Genomic DNA, 19231 nt, shown 5'->3' with positions numbered 1-19231 from the left:
TCCTGACTGGATGTAATGAAATACATGATGTGTAGATAAAAATCCATAGATTTTTAAAATAAATAATTATGAAATCTCACCTATAACTTCGTTTCCGTTTCCGCCATCTTTCTTTCCGGTTTTGTGTCCTCCTCAGCCATCATGAAGTGAGTTAACGGAATAATATCTATTGCCATCAAATGTTTAAATTAACACTTTTACCAATAAAAAAGACTTTTTTTACACAAGTACACGTTGATCATCTATTCATGATTTATCTTAATCCGCTACAGGGTCGAGCTGTGCAGTTTCAGCGGGTATAAAATATACCCCGGCCATGGCGTCCGATACGCCAGGATAGACGGAAAGGTACGGCGATATGGCTACTCTTCCTTCCTCTAATGCGATTTAGTAGGGTTTGGTTTCTCACGGTTAACCGCAATAATAATAATATGCTACATCTCACTAATGTGTAGTTTAAAACACACTCTGTCTTTCCCAGGTTTTCCAGTTCCTGAATGCTAAGTGTGAGTCTGCCTTCCTGGCTAAGAGGAACCCCAGACAGATCAACTGGACTGTGCTGTACAGGCGCAAACACAAGAAGGGCCAATCTGTAAGTACCTAGCTAGTTATTGTAATATTCCGCCCCAAACGCAGATAATATAACCTTAGTTAAGACATGATGTGCCTTTTTGTTTTTGGCTGCGGGTGTGACGTGTGCGTGGTTGTCATCTGCGTTATGTACCGTCGCCAGGCTGTGTCTTACAGCTTGTCGGCAGTGCTCACTCCACACACCTGTGGCCATAGAGCCACTGGAGATCATAGTACTGGCTCTGTGAAGTCTTTGACTCCTTACCACTGGTCAGCCTCCATACTCTCCTACAAACCTTTATATGTGAGAAAGATGTTAGTGGTTTGCAGTAATGTGAATACATCTGTGTGATTGTTACTGTCAATGAGTTTTCATATAGGTCTAGTTCAGCTACACGAGTGACACTTAAATGTCTGTATTTCTCCTGTGTTGTGCCTATTGATACTCATCAACACTACCAAACTGCCCATAACTGATCCTGAATGTGGTCATGATGTTCCTGACTGCATGTTGTCTATTTCCTGTGCTAACAGGAAGAGGTGACGAAGAAGCGCACACGTCGTGCTGTGAAGTTCCAGAGGGCCATCACCGGCGCCTCCCTGGCTGAGATCATGGCCAAGAGGAACCAGAAGCCTGAGGTCCGCAAGGCCCAGCGTGAGCAAGCCATCAGGTGAGGACCCGACTCAACCACGCTTCACCAGAAACGTTTCTTTAGATGTAAAATGGCAATGGCTGGCATGTTGGTGCCAAATAAGTGAACTGTACTGCTGTGGGGCTCTTATTGTGTGGTGTTTAAAAAGTACGTTTCTGTCAAGTTTGACATGCGAAGCACATTTAGCTGCTGTTCACACTGTGACACTGTCACCTTACTGTGAGACTGTTTTAAATGTGAGATGGAACGGTGAATTGTCAGTCAGGTTTTATTTACTCATCACTTGTTATTTCTGCAGTCTGGACTCCAGTGTCTTGTTTTGCTTGTGTGGAATGGGCCTAATTTATATCATTCTGGTCTTCAGAGCTGCCAAGGAGGCCAAGAAGGCAAAGCAGACAACCAAGAAGCCATCTGCCGCTGGTGCTAAGGTAAGATAGATATATAGATATGTGTTTATATGACGGTGTGAATCTGATTGTTCAGAAGCCTGTCAGAAAGTAAGAAACCTTTATGACCTGCATTTATTAAACACAGCAAGGTTTCTCTTTTTTCATGTATCTGTGAAATTCAGATTTCTACATTTTTAAAGGGACAATCAGCAATTGCTACATACAATTTTGTACTTATAAATGAATGTTCTCATTTATTTCTTGAATATCACTTATGTCGCATGAGCGTAGTTTAACTGCCGTACCTAATCAGAACCTAAAATATGAAATTTTACTCTAATTTTGGTAAAAAAGTGTATGTAAAACACTATACAGCCTCAACATGGTTAACTATAATTGTGATATCATGGATGGTCAGTCCTTGCATCCATAGGTCTGAATTTTAGTTGTTGCATTTTTTTCAGCCCATCCCTCAGCTTTTTACTGAAACGGGCAGGGTAGGGTGTAAGTGTTTCAACTGCTCATTGCCCCTTTAAAGGTACACTTTGGCTTACAAATTGGCAGTATTGGCCTCCCGGGTGGCGCAGTGGTCTAGGGCACTGCATCGCAGTGCTAGCTGCGCCACCAGAGTCTCTGGGTTCGCGCCCAGGCTCTGTCGCAGCCGGCCGTGACCGGGGGGTCCGTGGGGTGACGCACAATTGGCCTAGCGTCGTCCGGGTTAGGGAGGGTTTGGCCGGTAGGGATATCCTTGTCTCATCGCGCTCCAGCGACTCCTGTGGCGGGCCGGGCGCAGTGCGCGCCAGCCAAGGGGACCAGGTGCACGGTGTTTCCTCCGACACATTGGTGCGTTTGGTTTCCGGGTTGGAGGCGCGCTGTGTTAAGAAGCAGTGCGGCTTGGTTGGGTTGTGCTTCGGAGGACGCATGGCTTTCGACCTTCGTCTCTCCCGAGCCCGTACGGGAGTTGTAGCGATGAGACAAGATAGTAATTACTAGCGATTGGATACCACGAAAATTGGGGAGAAAAGGGGATAAAAATAGAAAAATAATAAATAAATGGCAGTGTTGGGTCGACTTCCGCAACTGACCGTATAGCAAGATGCTGCACGTTCTCCACAGCAGTCATGTTGCAGAAGAGGGAATGGGAAATGGCTCTTTACGCACTCAATTGCATCACTCTCTGCTCCCGAGTGGGGCAGCGGTCTAAGGCACTGCATCTGTGCTAGAGGCATCACTAAGGACCCTGGTTCGATCCCGGGCTGTATCACAACTTGCTGTGATCGGGAGTCCCATAGGGCGGTGCACAATTGGTCCAGTGTCGTACAGGTTAGGTTTTGCCGTGGTAGGCCATTATTGTAAAATAAGAATTTGGTCTGAAGTGACTTGCCGAGTTAAATAAAATATATTTGCTTCACATTGCTGTTCTTGGACACCTCGTATTGCTGAACATCTGCCATAAATGGCACCTATGGTTTTAATTTATGCTTGGCATTCTAATGGTACCAAGTGGTTTATCAAGAGCTGTGATTAACTGCATAACCCTAGCACTGTGGTCGGGTACTGAATTGGGATTCCACGGGTGGTTAGTACTTTGTCTAATCTATGAGTACTTTGTCTCCCTCTGTAGGCCCCTGCCAAGGCTGCACCCAAACCCAAGGTGGCAAAGCAAATGAAGGTCAATGCACCTCGCGTTGGAGGAAAACGCTAAACCGTTTTGTTGGTTGTGAAATAAACTTTATTGGTAAACAAAGATGTTTGGGCTGTGATCTCTTGTTTGTCGATGCTTTTGTTTTCTATATTTGTGTAATTGACAGTTGTCTGAACTGGTACGGTCATACACCCTCAACTGTTTCCTTACCAGTGTTTTATGTTTCGATGTCACGTGCACAAGTACAGTGAAAAGCCTTTCTTGCAAGCACTAAGCCCAACAATGCAGTCATCAATAACCATGTAATACTAAAAAATAAGGTAGAACAAAAACACAAGCTATACAAATAAGAACACAAAGTAAGCATACTAAATACAGGGACGGTTGGAGTACGATTTATAATGTCTAGGGATACTGGATCAACGAGGTAGATAGTGCCTTCAGAAAGTATTTATACCGCTTGACTTACTCAACATTTTGTTACATCCTGAATTCAAGATTAATGTAAGTCACCCATCTACACACTGCCTCATAATGACAAAGTGAAAACGTGTTTTTATTAAAGTCTCTCAGCTCTTCAAGCGCAGTAAAATTGGTGGTTGATCGTTGCTAGACAGCCATTTACAAGTCTTGTCGTAGATTTAAGTCAGTACTGTAACTCGGCCACTCGTGAACATTCGCTGTGTTCTTGGTAAGCAACACGCCTGTGTAGATTTGGCCTTGTGTTTTAGGTTGTCATACTGAAAGGTGAATTCTTCTCCCAGTGTCTGGTGGACAGAAGACAACCAGGTTTTCATCAAGGATTTTGCCTGTGCTTGGCTCCGTTCAGTTTTTTCATTAACTCCCCAGTCCTTAACAATTTATAAGCATACACATAACAGGATGCATGTTTTGGAATATTTTTTTATTCTGTTCAGGTTTCCTTTTCACTCTGTTAATTAGGTTAGTATTGTGGAGTAACTACAATGTTGAGCCGCTATCTGGTTTCTCCTATCACAGCCAATCAACTAACAGTTTTAAATTCGCCTTTGGCCTCCAGGTGAAATCCCTGAGCGGTTTCTTTCTCCAACTGAGTTAGGAATGACGCCTGTATCTTTGTAGTGACTGGGTGTATTGATACAGCATCCAAAGTGTAATTAACTTCACTATGCTCAAATGGATATTCAATGTCAGTATTTTTTCTTTTTTACCTATCTACCAATGGGTGCACTTCTTCACGAGACATTGGAAAACCTCCCTGGTCTTTGTGGTTAAATCTGTTTGAAATACACTGCTCAACTGAAGACCTTACAGTTCATTTTATTTGTGGGGTACAGAGATGAGGTAGTCATTCAAAAATCATGTTAAACATAAGTCCATGTAACTTAAGTGATTTTTTTTTACTCCTGAACTTTAGGCTTGCCATTAAATGGATTGAATACTTATTGACTCAAAACATTTCAGCTTTTCATTTTTATTAATTTGTTTTAAAAAAATCCACTTTGACATTATGGTGTATTGTGTGTAGGCCAGTGACAATCACAATTTAATCCATTTTAAATTCAATCTAACACAAAATGTGGGAAAAGTCGGGAAAAGTCAAGGGCTGTGAATACTGTATGTATAGGGGAAGGTGGCTAGGCAGCAGCATGTATGTGAGTCAGTATACATTTATGTGTGAGTGTATGTGTGTTGGAGTATTAGTGTGTGTAGAGACTGCAAATATAAGAAAACAATACAAAGGTCAACTCAGTCCATGTAGCCATTTTGTTAGTTATTTAGCAGTCTAACGGGATGGGGATAGAAGCTGTTCAGGAGAATGTTGGTGTTAGACTTGTTGCACCAGTAGTGCTTGCTGTGCGGAAGCAGAGAACATATGATCTAATGCTTTTCCGGGCCTTTCACACCGCCTGATATAGAGGTCCTGGATGGCACCGAGCTCGACCCCAGTGATATACTGGGCTATCCACACCACCCTCTGTAGCGCCATGCGATCGAGGGCGGTGCTATTGCTATATCAAGTAGTGATGCAGCCAGTCAAGATGCTCTCAATGGTACAGCTGTAGGACTTTTTGATGGCTCATGCCAAACCTTTTCAACCTCGAGAGGGGGAAGAGGCGCTGTCTTCACGACCCTGCATGTGTGTGTGGACCATTTTATGTTATTAGTGATATGGACACCAAGGAACTTGAAGCTCTCGACCCGCTCCACTCCAGCCCCGTCGATGTGGGTGTGTGCCCCCCCCCCCCATTTTCATGTAGCACCGTGTTGAGGGTCAGCGTGGCGGAGATAATGTTGCCTACCCTCACCACCTGGGGTCGGCCCATCAGGAAGTCCAGGATCCAGTTGTAGAGGGAGGTGTTCAGTCCCAGGGTCCTAAGCATGGTGATGAGCTTGGAGGGGACAATGGTGTTGAATACCGAGTTGTAGTCAATGCTTAGGTATTCCTCTTATCTAGGTGGGTGAGGGCAGTGTGGAGTGCAATTGAGATTGCGTGGAGTGCAATTGAGATTGCGTGTTCTGTTGGGGCGCTATGCAAATTGGAGTGGGTCTAGTGTCAACTGTCTGACTTAGTTGGTGTTAAGACTCAACTTCCACCTAGTACAGCCAGGGGAGTATGGATCTCTCTGGTTCCGAGGTTTCTTCCTCCTGTGGAGTTTTTCCTTAACACTGCTTCTACTGGCACTTTAGTTGTCTTGGTTATCGTAAAGCACAGGCTGCATTTGCACAAGCAGCCCAATTCAGAACTTTTTACAAATCAGATCAGCACTGAAAAAGATCTGTGATCAGTCAGAAGACCAATTAGTGGATAAAAATATCAGAATTGGGCTGCCTGTGTAAACACAGCCTTAGTGACATGTTGAAAAGGTGTTACATATACCAAGGTGGACCAATCAAGTGTTAACTTTGTATTTTTCTTATTTTTGATCCAATTTTTAGCATGTAAAACTGTTTCTCACAGTATAATGGTCTAGTTTGAAGAACAAGTATAAAAATAAAAAAAATGAAAAAGCTAATTATGTAGAGGCATGAATGTTTCAGTTGGTTCCCACCCTTGTGGGACACTTGTGCCAAGTCACAAGTCAGGTCCAAACACATTTTCAACTCAAGAGATTCTGCATACTCACTCTCCCTATCCAAACAATCTTTATCATACACTTTCTTCTCAGGAATGAAACTGCTTCAGAATATGCCAAGATTTTTAATTCAACAGTTAGAACAAATAAGGGCATATCCATTTCATACAGACACTTAAGATAACCTCGACATACATAAGTGCCTGTTCATGTTTCAGTGCATTATGGACCACTGTAATTTGCCAGTTATTGCTATAAAATGTCAGAGATCAATGAACAAAATTACTTTTTAAATTCTCATCTAGTTACACTAACAGATTGTGTCTCCCAACTACTGAGAACCAACCATTACGAGACGAGGACCTTGACTACAGGGCCAATACAGGTTGTCCTTCTTGGGTCCAAGTACCACGCTAGATTCAGCCCCCAAGAATGCAACACATAGGACACATTACCAAAAGGTTCTTCCTAATGATCGGGGGAAAAGGGTGGTGATTTCCTATTACTATTGGCATTTGAAAGTCTATAGTTAAAAGCTATATGAAATGTTTTTAACCTGATTTATTGGTTAAAGCATTTACAACACGTGGAAGGAACAGTCACATGGTATGCATGTACTGTTTAATCATCCTACAGATATAGAAATAGTTAACAAAATGATTGATGAAAATAGTTGAATAAGCATGTGGGATGAATGTGACATCTAATTTTGTTAATTTGGGGAGACATTCTTTTTAACCACAGTCATCACAGATCCAAGACCTTCCTTGTTTGGAAACCACTCCATTAGGAATGATGACTACTCAAAAAAATAACGGAAAAAAAAGTAACACTTCCCAAAAAGTGGATGCTAAACATTAATCACGAACATATTAAAAATTATACATTTGAGAGCATAGTCATACAATTTGTTGCATTGAGTAAAACTTAAAAATACTACATCTTGTGCGTAGATGACAAACATTTGAGTGTTTTGGTAAGGGTTAATATGCCATGATAACCCTGAAGAAATACAGGCAAATTACATGATCTACAGCAAGGAAACAGTTTTTTTTCTACTGTAAAATTGAGTGAGGATGGAAGAGGGATGGAGGGACTGGGTTTGTGCCAGTGATTAGCTCCCTTACGGTCCATGGAGATGGACTGGTGACATAATTCAAGACTCTGCTGAGGCAGCCTCCTCCTTTGCTAGTGCCTTCTTCCCTTGTTCATACCTGTATTGTGAAAGGGGATAAGGGAAGAGAGGAAAATAAACTTGAGGTTTATGTACATTTATTCAAATACATTTGCCCTTATACGTAAAGGAAAAAAAAGCTAAACATAAGAAAAAGTAAAACAGTTTATGAGCCTCCGGGTTGATTCCTAAAGAACTTACAAAGGACAGAAAAATGTATTGTGGCTGTTTATGGCGAAGCCAAATCTATACGTCAGGTCTTCATTCTATTTCTGCACTCCAAGAGAGGTTCACTTACTGGAAGATCCTGTAGAGCTGGGATATTCCAGCACTACCCACAAATAAATTGACAGCAAAGAGGTTCCAGTTCTTTGGAATGATGACCAAAGAGTATCTGGACCAAGTCAGACCTGAGAAAGTGGGAAAAGTGATTAGTCAATGAGTGAAGTTGTTTATTTGACTGAAGGATTAATTTACACTATACCTGTCACTCACTGAATAATATAGGAACTCCACTATACCTGTGGCTGTCAGTACAGCAGACTGGGACATGCTCAGTTTCTCAGCTGGTCGACTCATATCTGCCAGGCCAGCACCGACCAGACCCTATAGAGATGAGGAGAGGCATGGGACTTGAAATTTGTTTCATTAGACAATGCCTTCAAACATGTTTACATTTAGATAAGGCAATAGCTCGAGCTTAGCAAATTCAGCCCTTACCCATTTGAACATCGGGGCCCAGAAGAAAATAGTCTTTGGACCTGGAATTAGAGAAGACGCAATCCATGAGAAAATTGATTACAGAACAGATTATAAAATATCAGACGATTCTCAGCAAATTCTCAGTTCAGGGCAGGGAAATCTTAAACACTTAATATGAGTGATGCTTGTGGATGGGTAGGCCTAAACTATTCTCATTGTTCTGCCATCTATCCCATTGGTAACCAAATAAGGCTAAATGACCTCTCCTAAGTAACATCTCACACTCCATGAATAAGATGATACTCAGAGATTTGTTTTTTTAAAACACCTGTAAGCTAGAGCAAAAAAAATGGCCTTAAATGATAACAAAAAGTAAAAAAAAAATTTTTTTTTTTATACATAGTGGTGCAGCCAGTCCACACCATGGCACAGTGCCCTTCTTTGGGGAGAACCCTGGCGTGGACAACAAGCTTCCACATGCAATACGCTAAGAACACCATTGTCTGCTCTGAATCTAATCTACCATCTCCACCAGAAAACACTTGGCTCCAGCTGCACAATGAGGAGGAGGTAAGATAACTCCATTTTAACCAATCATTTTGCAGGAAGTTGGGCACCACCCCTCATGTGGTCAAAACTTTCTTCCCTTGTAGCTGTGTTCTGTTCTCCAATAGCAATGATAGAGCGCTGACAACTTTAGTCTGAACTTTAGTCTGCATTGAAAGATAAACATTATTGACTATACAGGAAGAGTTCATGCAGTGATAAGTCAACAAGAATAAAATCAGGGCATTAGTCCTCCTAGCCAGCAATCATTGTCTTACAACAATTTAAAAAGTTACAATTCAAGCATTAGGCTAATTATTTTTTCTCCACATATTTTTACCAACAAGAATAGATGTAAAAACAAGGGTTGGCTGTCAGCTAGTGCCCCAATCTAATGCCACGTTCACATTAGCAGTTTGAAGTGACTCAAGTCCTATTTTTTTTGCATATCCGATTCTAATCTGTCCTTTTTCCTACAGTCTGAACAGCTAAAAAGCACACGGAATCAGATACTTCAACACACATTTCAAACCACCTATGTAGGCAGTTTGAAGTCAGGTATAAATCTGATTCCTGTCCATGCGACTTTCTGAACGGTCAAATCCGATGGTTTCTAGACTTATTTGGCATATCGTGCTGCTTGCTAGTTCTGTTGACAGTTTTACAAGAATGTGGTAGCTAACTAGCTTGTTAATTGTTCACAAACAAAAGAGTGAATGTGTTAGAAAGAAACAGCTACCATAGGAGCTAGAAACAGAGCTGCCATGTCTATTGTCACCATTTTGTACCTACCTAGCTAGTTGACTGCTGTGGCGAGCTAAAACCTACTTGTTTTGAAAGTTGGATTATCTTATCATTTGAGGCTATAAAAGTGGTTTTAACAATTCTAAGTAACTGCGAAACGTCCATGACAGGCATTGTCGTCGCCTTAGCTTGCTACATAACTTCTGAGTGATAGGAAGCACGAGCACCACCACCGATCAGCCTACACCACTGCACACACACCCGTCATTATTATGACAAGTAGTGTAGCCATGCCAGCAAATGACTGCTGTCTGAACACACACAAATCAAATTTGGTCCCTTGCTGTTTGGACAGTCAGTATTCCAAAATGGATAACACACACACATTATTTGAGCATTAAGGAATGCAATGCGACACCATTCAAAAAATGCCATCATTTGTTTTTTTGTTGATTGTGGTGGAAAAAGGGATCTGACGCCACTCCAGAATCTTCCATAAGTGTTCAATTGGGTTTAGATCTGGTGACAGGCAGACCGACACACACTTTAAACCCGCTATGCTCCCTTGGCTGCGTTTAAACAGGCAGCCCATTTCTGTAATTTGTTCCACTAATTGCTCTTTTGACCAATTACATCAGATATTTTTCAGAGCAGATTTGATGGGTCAAAATACCAATTAGTGAAAAAGATCCAAATTGGGCTGGCTGCCTGTCTAAAAGCAGCCAAGTTAATGGCCATCATGGTATTATTATTATACACGACCCTAAGCATGATGGGATGTTAATGGCTTAATTAACTCAGGAACCACACCTGTGTGGAAGCACCTGTTTTCAATATACTTTGTATCCCTTATTTACTCAAGTGTTTAGTTTATTTTGGCAATTACCTGTAGGCCTACATAGGATGCTATGCAACAGGTTTGACCAGCGTTACAGGTTTGGCCAATCACATATTTTTTCTGCCAAAGGCACATACGTGTAACTGCCAAAATAAAGGAAACACAAACTAAGTGTCTTAATAGGGGCCACCCTGAGCCGCATCAATGCACCTTAGCATGGATTGTGTCTGGAACTCTTGGGAGGAATGCAACACCATTCTTCCACAAGAAATTCCATAATTTGGTGTTTTGTTGATGGTGGTGCAAAATGCTGTCTCAGGCACCACTCCAGAATCTCCCATAAGTGTTCAATTGGATTGAGATCTGGTGACTGACACACACACTTTAAAACCCCCTATGCTCATTTGAGACCCCTCTTTCAAAGTTGGTGAGATCTGTTCTTCTAGCCATGGTAGCAACTGGGCATTTTTATACATGACCCTAAGCAGGATGGAATATTTTATTTGCTTAAATATCTCAGGAACCACACCTGCTTACTTTGGATCCCTAAATGACCAATATGTCCTTTATTTTGTCAGTTATCTGTAGTACACTGCATTAAATACTACAAATAGTGATATTTGGCATCATTAATAAAACACCCCTAAGCACAAACGTATGGGACTTTGACGAATAACACATCCTATCACCTGTGCAGAATTGAGAGTCTGTCCTCTTACAAGATATATACAGGTTATAGAAAGGACAACGTATTTTTCAAGGACAAATGTTACAAAGGCTGTAGCTAAATTTACTGGTGTAGGAGTGTTCAAAGACTGCAAATGTTTACAAGCAGTTCACTCTCAACATTGATTTCCTAAAAACATGCAACTACTTATTCTGTAATGAACCATGAAAATGCTGAAAATGAAATTGCTATGCTTAGTTTCCATTCGAAAAGATACTGCATTCCAGGCAATCCTCTCACACACACAAAGCTCCACGCGACCACTTGCAACCAATGAGGTCTATGCCTGCAACCACGCTCATGTAGCCAGCTACTGTGTATCATTGACTGCACAGTACTCAATGGGATAACTAATCTGCACAATTGTTGTGGCATCTCTTTACAGATTGAGGCGCCGCCATGACACATTTGTTTGGGTTAAAAACACAGAGTAGCGAGATTAGATAATAAAATATTGGTTACACATCAAAATATCTAGGAAGGGATTTTGACATCATTCACTAACTAAACCAAGGCCACTTCAGCAACAACAGCGGTCACTAATGTGAACCGTCCTCAATTTGGTCTAGACGCACGCTAGTTGCTGATAAGCTATGGCTAACGCTGGCTGCTACAGTCTAATAGCATTTACATTACCTGCAGGGTGATTGTAGAGAGGTCTCAATTTTGCTGGTAACATTAGCCCGATTTTATCCAGAAGTTTGTGATAGGAAACTCTCATCGCAGCCATGTTTGCAAAAGGCTAATGTTGTTGTCTAACGTTAACTACACCTGACCTAGCAAGCTAGCTAGCTTGCTAAATACGTAGCTACGAAGGTAAATTAGTTCGACTTTGACACTTGAGTATTGGTATTGCCCTATATCTAAAATGTGCAGCAATGTAGTCATAAAACGGTTCGGAAAAATGTCAAAGGCGCTGTCCTACTTTCGACCTTCTAATGCAAACCTATTGGCATGTAGCTAGCCTGCTATGCTACAACAGTGCTCATTCCTGGTGGCCTTGATTTGAGAGCTTTAACAAGGTGGTGACTTTTCTTCACAGCGCAACCTATCTAGCACAGTACCACAACAAGACGCTCCTAATTCCTATTGGTGTATTTGGGCCAATCCTCCGAACGTGATTGGTGTACCAGAGTCCAGGGCCATCCATTTAGCGACAGCAGATAGAGACGGGTTCTACCAGACTCTACCATTTGTTCATCTGTCTACATAATCCAGTATTAATGATGCCACTTTACTACAGCATCGCGCAATTATAACTATATGATATATACTATCCTCAACTGGATTGTCAACAAATTGTTAAAGAGTCTGAAGTTTCTAAACCCAGAGTAGCAACATCGCGAGACTTCCGGGAACGCTTGTGAAACAGACTAGAAAGACCAAGTCGGGGTTTTGCGTTGGAGAAGTGAAAAATATTCCATAGTTGTTCATTTTCTCGAAATCGAAAGGCAAATCCTAGATTCGAGCCGATGTCTTCAGTAGTTAAACATGGTATTACTCCAACCTCGTGATAGTGACAAACTGACACGTTTTAATTTGTCAAAAACAATTTTATATCGAATGAGTGCCTTTGAATTGACGGCCTGTACATGCGCAGTTCGGCGAAAGTCGACCGTTATCCCATATGTTGTTTATAACTAAACCTTGTTCTATATGTGGTTATACGTACTTCTGCTCATGTGCTTAGCTAGGCAACGTCGCCATGACATCACCTACAAGTGTGAACGGCGATTTCAATTGGAGAGCAGTTTCTGTCTATCATCATACTGTACTGACTTTGTCTACTCCTTGCAGGCTGCGTCATACTGCTGCAATGTTGACGGTCTCGATTAATATTATCGAGCATAGAAATAGAACGCATAGAACGCCCCGCACACCATCGTTGTTTCAACCAGGGAGTTCGACACAACAAGAGAGAGAAGTAGAGCCACCCAAATAACATCAGAGGAATAAAGCGACCGAAGAGAGGCTGCAAAATGAAGAGGGGGCGATAAACATAGCTAGCTGTATATAGCTTAGCACGCATGCTAACGTTGGCTTCTAGTTAGCTAGCTACGTCGAAACGGCCACGCAGAGAACAACATCAAAAGGCGATAGTCAGAAGAAGGGTTTACAACTGTATTTCAATGGTATTTTTAAATAAAAGCAGGTTCGAGCATTATGTCCTGCTCTGGTAACCTGGTTTGGGATGTTAACAAGCGTTCCATTGGATATAATGACCCGAATGCTGTCAGGATCAACTACTTAGGTAAGAGCTCCTGCCTGTGTCCAAAATAATTAGCAATAACACACACAGCTACAGTGAACGTCGACCAGTTAGTTAGCTATGTTTTCGATTAGATTACTAACATGTGAAATACAAGCTGACAACAATGCAGCGAACTTGTTTCCCCACTTCAGACACCATTGGCGTTGATTTGTTTCTTTGCAATTATTGCTTGCCTTTCCGCGTGGGCAGCTTGCTATTTTGTAACAATACCCCTCTTGCCACAGCAAGCTAGCAATGCCTTTTTAGGTAGCTATAGCTAACTAGCACAATTGCTGATTTGTGCCAGTTCCCTTTGGTGAAAGTGGAGGTTATTAAAATAACTGTGGTTACATTTCATTTGTGAATTTAAATATCCTATTTTGATGTTTGATTGACCAATTCTTTCCTCACATAGGTTACAAGTTGTAGCTTGCGGAAATGTCTATATGCACCTGCTGTCTAGTCTACCCTTTGTCCTTACAAAATCAAGAATAATGGCTGGTTATTTTAAGACGGTGTTTCTGCAGAAATAGAGAACGAGTTTCAGGCCTAGTCATCCGGAGTTTTGATTATTGCAATTTGCCCAATTGCTAATGAAATTAGTAGAGCTGCCAAATCTCACGCAGTAGCCTAGAGACACACGCATTTGAGCCCTTTATCACGCTCACTCGACACATCTTATCACACACATCGAAAAGTAGTGGTTTTATTTTTCTAATTAATCCAGTATATTCATTGCGTTAACCTTTTAACTGTGCTGCAAATTGTTTAGAAATCGGAGCATCGACACTTGCAATTTAATAACATCACGAGCGGAACCTATATTATTATTATTATTATTATTATTATTATTGGCCTGTCTTGCAACAGCACTGGGAACCGCGGCACATTAAAGCATATGATTGGTCTAGTTATGTAATGAATCAAGGTGATTGGATGCGCGTTTTAAAGAAAAAGCCCCTCAAGATGAGAGGAGCCGAATGGAGAGATTTTGTCAACAACATTATTTTGCTGTTACTCTCTATTGCAGAATGCAGCCTTTTGACAGCATGTACTGATGTCGATTTAATCCATATTTGTTTAGTCCCCTCGTTTGGTGATTGGCATTTAGGCTGTGTTAACGAAAAGGCAGCAGACAGACCTACAGTATGTTTTAGCAGGGAAGTTTGGTGGGGTCATTGGCATTAATACGTGTCACATATCAGTTTGCAAACAATGTAGTAAAATAATAATAATAATGGAGTTAATAAAGTCTTATACAAACATGGTCTCTTTTTTTATTTTTATTTCTTGAGTAAGGCCGTTCCAAAATGCAGTGTTAAGCCTAGCTCAGTATTCTGTCACTCATTTTTTTAAATGTAACCTTTATTTATTTAACTAGGCAAGTCAGTTAGGAACAAATTCTTGTTTACAATGACGGCCTAAACCGGACAAAGCTGGGCCAATTGTGCGCCGCCCTATCGGACTCCCGATCATGGCCGGTTGTGAAACAACCTGGATCTGTAGTGATGCAGTGACTTAGGAGCCACTCATGGGGACACTATAACCGAAAAATCTAGGGGAGAGCTTGAAAATTCAAGCCCCTTGGGTGCTGCCATAGAGTTACAGTAGAAGTGCCCATCCAAGAAGGCTCAAGGTCATTGGCCACAGATAAGTTGACGCCAAATCACGTTATCACACGGTCCCGTGTAGCTCAGTTGGTAGAGCATGGCGCTTGCAACGCCAGGGTTGTGGGTTTGTTTCCCACGGGGGGCCAGTACAAAAAAGTATGAATGTATGTACTTGTAAGTCGCTCTGGATAAGAGCGTCTGCTAAATGACTTAAATGTAATGTAAATGTTATCTACCATTGCTTTGATTGGACTGATCATGCCAACATCAAACTTTCAAAATCTTAGCTAGCAAGCTAGCAGTCATCATCATGAATCAAGCTGACAATCTACTGGCAAATACTTTTCAATCCTTGTCATATCAAGAGAAATTATAGATAAAAAGTATCGGTGCTCATCGGCCATTGGACATAAACATTACACAACAAATTCAAAAAGAGCTGTTTTGGAAGTTATCATTGGCTAACTAAGTAATCACTAGCCTGCTATTCAGTGGAGTGGGTGTGTGGTCCAAGTCTGGGTTTTAGGGTCTCTTTTCTAAGCTTAAACGGATACACATTCAACAATAGCCATGCTGTCAATCCAACATGACTTCTATTGCGTTCAAAACAACTAGGAAATCTCAGACTTCAGTGCGTTCAAGACAACCGGGAACTCGGAAACTAAACAAGCTCTGACTGGGAAAATATGTTTTGAACGGTCATCACACTCAGAATTCGAAGTCGGGACCTCTGGCCTCTTTCTAGAGCTCTGACCTGAAGATCACTGACGTCATGATTCAACCCTGTTTTTTTCCCCCGAGTTCCCAGTTGTCTTGAAAGCACCATCAATCCAGAGAATGCCAGACTTTGAGGAAAGTTTGATGACAAAATTTGCCCATGAAGGACCGCCGTGTCACTTTCCTGCACAACAAGCTGAGTCCAAAAACGTCTTGCATAAATGAGGTAATATGCCAGGGAGATATGTATACTGTAGCTAAGAAAGTCATACTAAGTGTATGTTCTGTAGTAAGCTGTTAGTAGCCCATGTGCCTCACCCTCATTTAGCCTACTGTTCTGACTTGGTTGTGCACATGTAGCCTGCTTTAAAGAAATGTCATAATTGAATACTATAAGAGCTTTCATTGTCTGATGTATATGCCCCCTTTATTTATCCTACAGTTTTGACTTGTTGTACAGGGAGAATACTGTAAGAACGGCCCATGTTCTGAATTCTGTTGCTGTACATTTTAGAAGTGCTGAAGAAATATTTATATTTACTCTGTCCATCCTAGCTCGCTCATGTCTTAATCGAAATTACGGATTGCCTCTTATCGCCGTCCCCTTATGCCATATTTGTAAATTTTAATTGTCAGTAGAAACCACATTTGTTTAAGCAAGTCAGCCATTTCAGCTATGTTTTTTAAAAAGACAGTAAATGAGGCTGAGTGAACTGTTTAGCTGTCAGACAAGGATCCGCTGATGGTAAGGTGTTGGGACTCTGCTGTTGGAACATCTTTATGTAGGCCCTAACAGTTTGTGGGCACTGTTTGTCACTGTTATAGTGAAATTCATGTATTGTTTATTGTTGGGTAGTAGCTTTGCTGGCATGCATCAACATTTTTATTTTTTAGTTTAGTGTGTAACTTCTCTCTCATGCGGTCGTGGCTGAAGACGGCGCAAATTCCTACTATTTGTGTCCGGGTTAAACGTGGGACGTCCCTAATTATAAACAAACATTTGGTTAAATTCATGGTTATTGCAACATTTTCAAATCTATTAGAAGCGATTAATAGACGAAATAACAATGTCATTTAACCAATTGACTGGCCAGAGATCAGGGCATTCATCAGCAAAGACGCAGTGCAAGCTGATAGTATTTTCAACAACCAAATTGAAGTCAAAATGATTAATGAAGTGTGTCAGCTGTATGGTGATTTGTGATTCATAACTAACTTACATTTTACCGGTACAACCAGTAGCAATAGGCCAACCAATAACACCACGCCGGAATTTGTTTGAAGTGATGATGCGCCGCCGAGAACAGCTAGCATGTCCAGTAAAGTACATCGCCAGTGGCACGCACACAGATCAGCAGGTGGGGGCATTTCGTGGCAGCCAGACGAGACAATCGAAGGAGGATGCGGTGAGCAAAGTTACTGGGCTCGAATTTAGGCAAGCTTGATCTATATAGATTGATGCTTCTAATTGTGCATGTTATAAACAACATTTTTTGTTGTTGATGATGATGAAAGGTTATACTCTATATGGCTGGATTTATGTATATATTTTCCCAATGCTACATTAATTTGGCAGACCTAACTTGATAGACTAGGCCTTGTAGAAAGAGGGTCAATGAGAGGCCTAATCATACAGTCCTATGAAAACGTTTGGGCACCCCTCTGAGGCTGCATAATAATTTACTCTGTCGTCACAGAAAATGATCACAGTGGCATGCCATTCATTTTCTAATAAAAGCTGAGTACTGGGGTATTGTCCAGACAAAGATTTTTAGTGTAGCAATATTAAGTTGTATGAAATTAAATCAGATGTGAAAAATAGGCTATGCAAAAATGTGGGCACCCTTGTCATTCTGTTAATTTGAATACCTGTAACTACTTAGCAGTGATTAATTGGAACACACAATTGGTTTGGTGAGCTTATTAACTCTTGAACTTCATAGACAAGTGCATCCAATCATGAGAAAGGGTATTTAAGGTGGCCAATTGCAAGTTGTTGTTCTCTTTGACTCTCCTCTGAAGTGGCAACATTGGGGCCTCAAAACAATTCTCAAATGACCTGAAAACAAAGATTGTTCAACATTATGGTTTAGAGGAAGGCTACAAAAAGCTATCGCAGAGATTTAAGCTGTCAGTGTCCACTGTGAGGAACATAGTGAGGAAATGGAAGACCACAGGCACAGTTCTTGTTAAGGCCAGAAGTGGCAGGCCAAGTAAAATATCGGCGAGGCGAAGGATGGTGAACGGTCAAAAACAGCCCACAGACCACCTCCAAAGACCTACAACATCATCTTGCTGCAGATGGTGTCACTGTGCATCGTTCAACAATTCAGCGCACTTTGCACAAGGAGAAGCTGTATGGGATGCGGAAGAAGCCTTTTCTGCACACACGCCACAGAGTCGCTTGAGGTATGCAAACGTACATTTGGACAAGCCAGCTTCATTTTGGAATAAGGTGCTGTGGACTGATGAAACAAAGATTGAGTTATTTGGTCATAACAAGGGACATTATGCATGGCGGCAAAAGAACACAGCGTTCCAAGAAAAACACTTGCTACCCACAGTAAAATTTGGTGTGGGTTCCATCATGCTTTGGGGCCAGTGCCGGTACTGGGAATCTTGTTAAAGTTGAGGGTCGCATGGATTCCACTCAATATCAGCAGATTCTTGGGAATAATGTTGAAAAATCGGTCACAAAGTTGAAGTTACGCCGGCGCTGGATATTTCAACAAGACAACGACCCAAAACACTGCTCAAAATCTACCCGGGCATTTATGCAGAGGAACAAGTACAATGTTCTGGAATGGCCATCCCAGACCTGAATATCATTGAGATTCTGTGGGATGATTTGAAGCGGGCTGTCCATGCTCGGCAACCATCAAACCTAACTGAACTGGAGATGTTTTGTAAGGAGGAATGGTCCAAAATACCTTCATCCAGAATCCAGACACTCATTAGAGGCTATGGGAAGTGTCTAGAGACTGTTATTTTAGCAAAATGAGGCTCTACTAAATATTGATGTGATTTTTCTATTAGGGTGCCCAAATTTATGCACCTGTCTAATTTTGTTTTGATGCATATTGAACATTTTCTGTTAATCCAATAAACATAATTTGACTACTGAAATATTACTGTGTCCATCAGTTATTTGATAGATCAAAATGAAATCGCTGATCCAAACACCCAATTATTTATAAATGGAAATCATGGAAATTGTCAGGGGTGCCCAAACTTTTTCACACGACTGTATTTGTATGAACATTTTGTTAACGCCTAGGCCATAGAGATGCATTCAGGTAATGAACTCATTATTATGCATCAACATTTTAATTTGATTACAACTATTTATTGTTAATCATTCTTGAATTTGTTAGGCTATACAATTAATGAACTGATAATACAACTTTTTCCCCCAATTTGATATGATGGGATGTATAATATAATGCAATATTGCAATGTGAATAATGTTCATTAATGTTAATTTGTATATTAATAATAATAATCAGAAAATCAGTGTGAAATTAAATATTTCTCCTATTGTCCATATAGCCTAGGACAATGTGGTGAAGTTGTTATTCCTTATCCACCTAATGATTACTCATTTAGTTT

At 41.1% G+C, this 19231-nt stretch overlaps 3 protein-coding genes and 1 non-coding gene across 6 annotated transcripts in view; 3 read left to right on the top strand and 1 right to left on the bottom strand.

Annotated features, from left to right (window-relative positions):
• Positions 1-59: 59 nt before the first annotated feature.
• Positions 60-3359, top strand: LOC129820700 (60S ribosomal protein L24). The gene is made up of 6 exons (XM_055877566.1): positions 60-146; positions 273-348; positions 482-592; positions 1105-1241; positions 1588-1651; positions 3237-3359. The coding sequence occupies exons 1-6, from the start codon at positions 142-144 to the stop codon at positions 3315-3317; spliced, it is 474 nt and encodes a 157-aa protein (XP_055733541.1). The 5' UTR covers positions 60-141; the 3' UTR covers positions 3318-3359.
• LOC129821632 (small nucleolar RNA SNORA23) lies at positions 687-866 on the top strand. Its single transcript, XR_008754388.1, has one exon. It is a non-coding gene; the product is annotated as a small nucleolar RNA SNORA23 (small nucleolar RNA).
• A 3059-nt stretch (positions 3360-6418) lies between the features above and the next one.
• LOC129820701 (mitochondrial pyruvate carrier 2-like) lies at positions 6419-12201 on the bottom strand. Its single transcript, XM_055877567.1, has 5 exons — positions 11681-12201; positions 8208-8248; positions 8009-8093; positions 7786-7897; positions 6419-7527 (listed from the first exon to the last, which is right to left on the bottom strand). Exons 1-5 carry the CDS (start codon positions 11772-11774, stop codon positions 7470-7472), a joined length of 390 nt encoding a protein of 129 aa, XP_055733542.1. The 5' UTR covers positions 11775-12201; the 3' UTR covers positions 6419-7469.
• A 106-nt stretch (positions 12202-12307) lies between these two features.
• The window catches only part of LOC129820697 (DDB1- and CUL4-associated factor 6-like), a 68905-nt gene continuing 61981 nt past the window's right edge, over positions 12308-19231 (top strand). For all 3 annotated transcript variants that reach the window (XR_008754228.1, XM_055877562.1, XM_055877560.1), the window contains exon 1: positions 12308-13295. Coding sequence is in view for 2 of the 3 variants with exons in the window: in XM_055877562.1 (XP_055733537.1) it covers positions 13208-13295 (88 nt within the window). In the remaining variant the exon portion in view is untranslated. The remainder of the gene's footprint in view (positions 13296-19231) is intronic.

Source organism: Salvelinus fontinalis, chromosome 23 (genome assembly GCF_029448725.1).
Source record: "Salvelinus fontinalis isolate EN_2023a chromosome 23, ASM2944872v1, whole genome shotgun sequence".
NCBI classification, from domain to species: domain Eukaryota; kingdom Metazoa; phylum Chordata; class Actinopteri; order Salmoniformes; family Salmonidae; genus Salvelinus; species Salvelinus fontinalis.
Note: the sequence above shows the minus strand (reverse complement) of the source record. Positions and strands in the feature narration are given on the sequence as shown.

Excerpts from the sequence above, each read along its gene's own strand:
- LOC129820700 (XM_055877566.1), top strand. Across the intron at positions 1,242-1,587 it reads CAGCGTGAGCAAGCCATCAG|AGCTGCCAAGGAGGCCAAGA; the intron begins GTGAGGACCCGA and ends TCTGGTCTTCAG. Across the intron at positions 1,652-3,236 it reads CATCTGCCGCTGGTGCTAAG|GCCCCTGCCAAGGCTGCACC; the intron begins GTAAGATAGATA and ends CTCCCTCTGTAG.
- LOC129820701 (XM_055877567.1), bottom strand. The coding sequence starts at position 11,774 with ATGGCTGCGATGAGAGTTTCCTATCACAAACTTCTGGATAAAATCGGG. Across the intron at positions 8,249-11,680 it reads TCTCTACAATCACCCTGCAG|GTCCAAAGACTATTTTCTTC; the intron begins GTAATGTAAATG and ends CTCTAATTCCAG. Across the intron at positions 7,898-8,008 it reads TGCTGTACTGACAGCCACAG|GTCTGACTTGGTCCAGATAC; the intron begins GTATAGTGGAGT and ends CCACTTTCTCAG.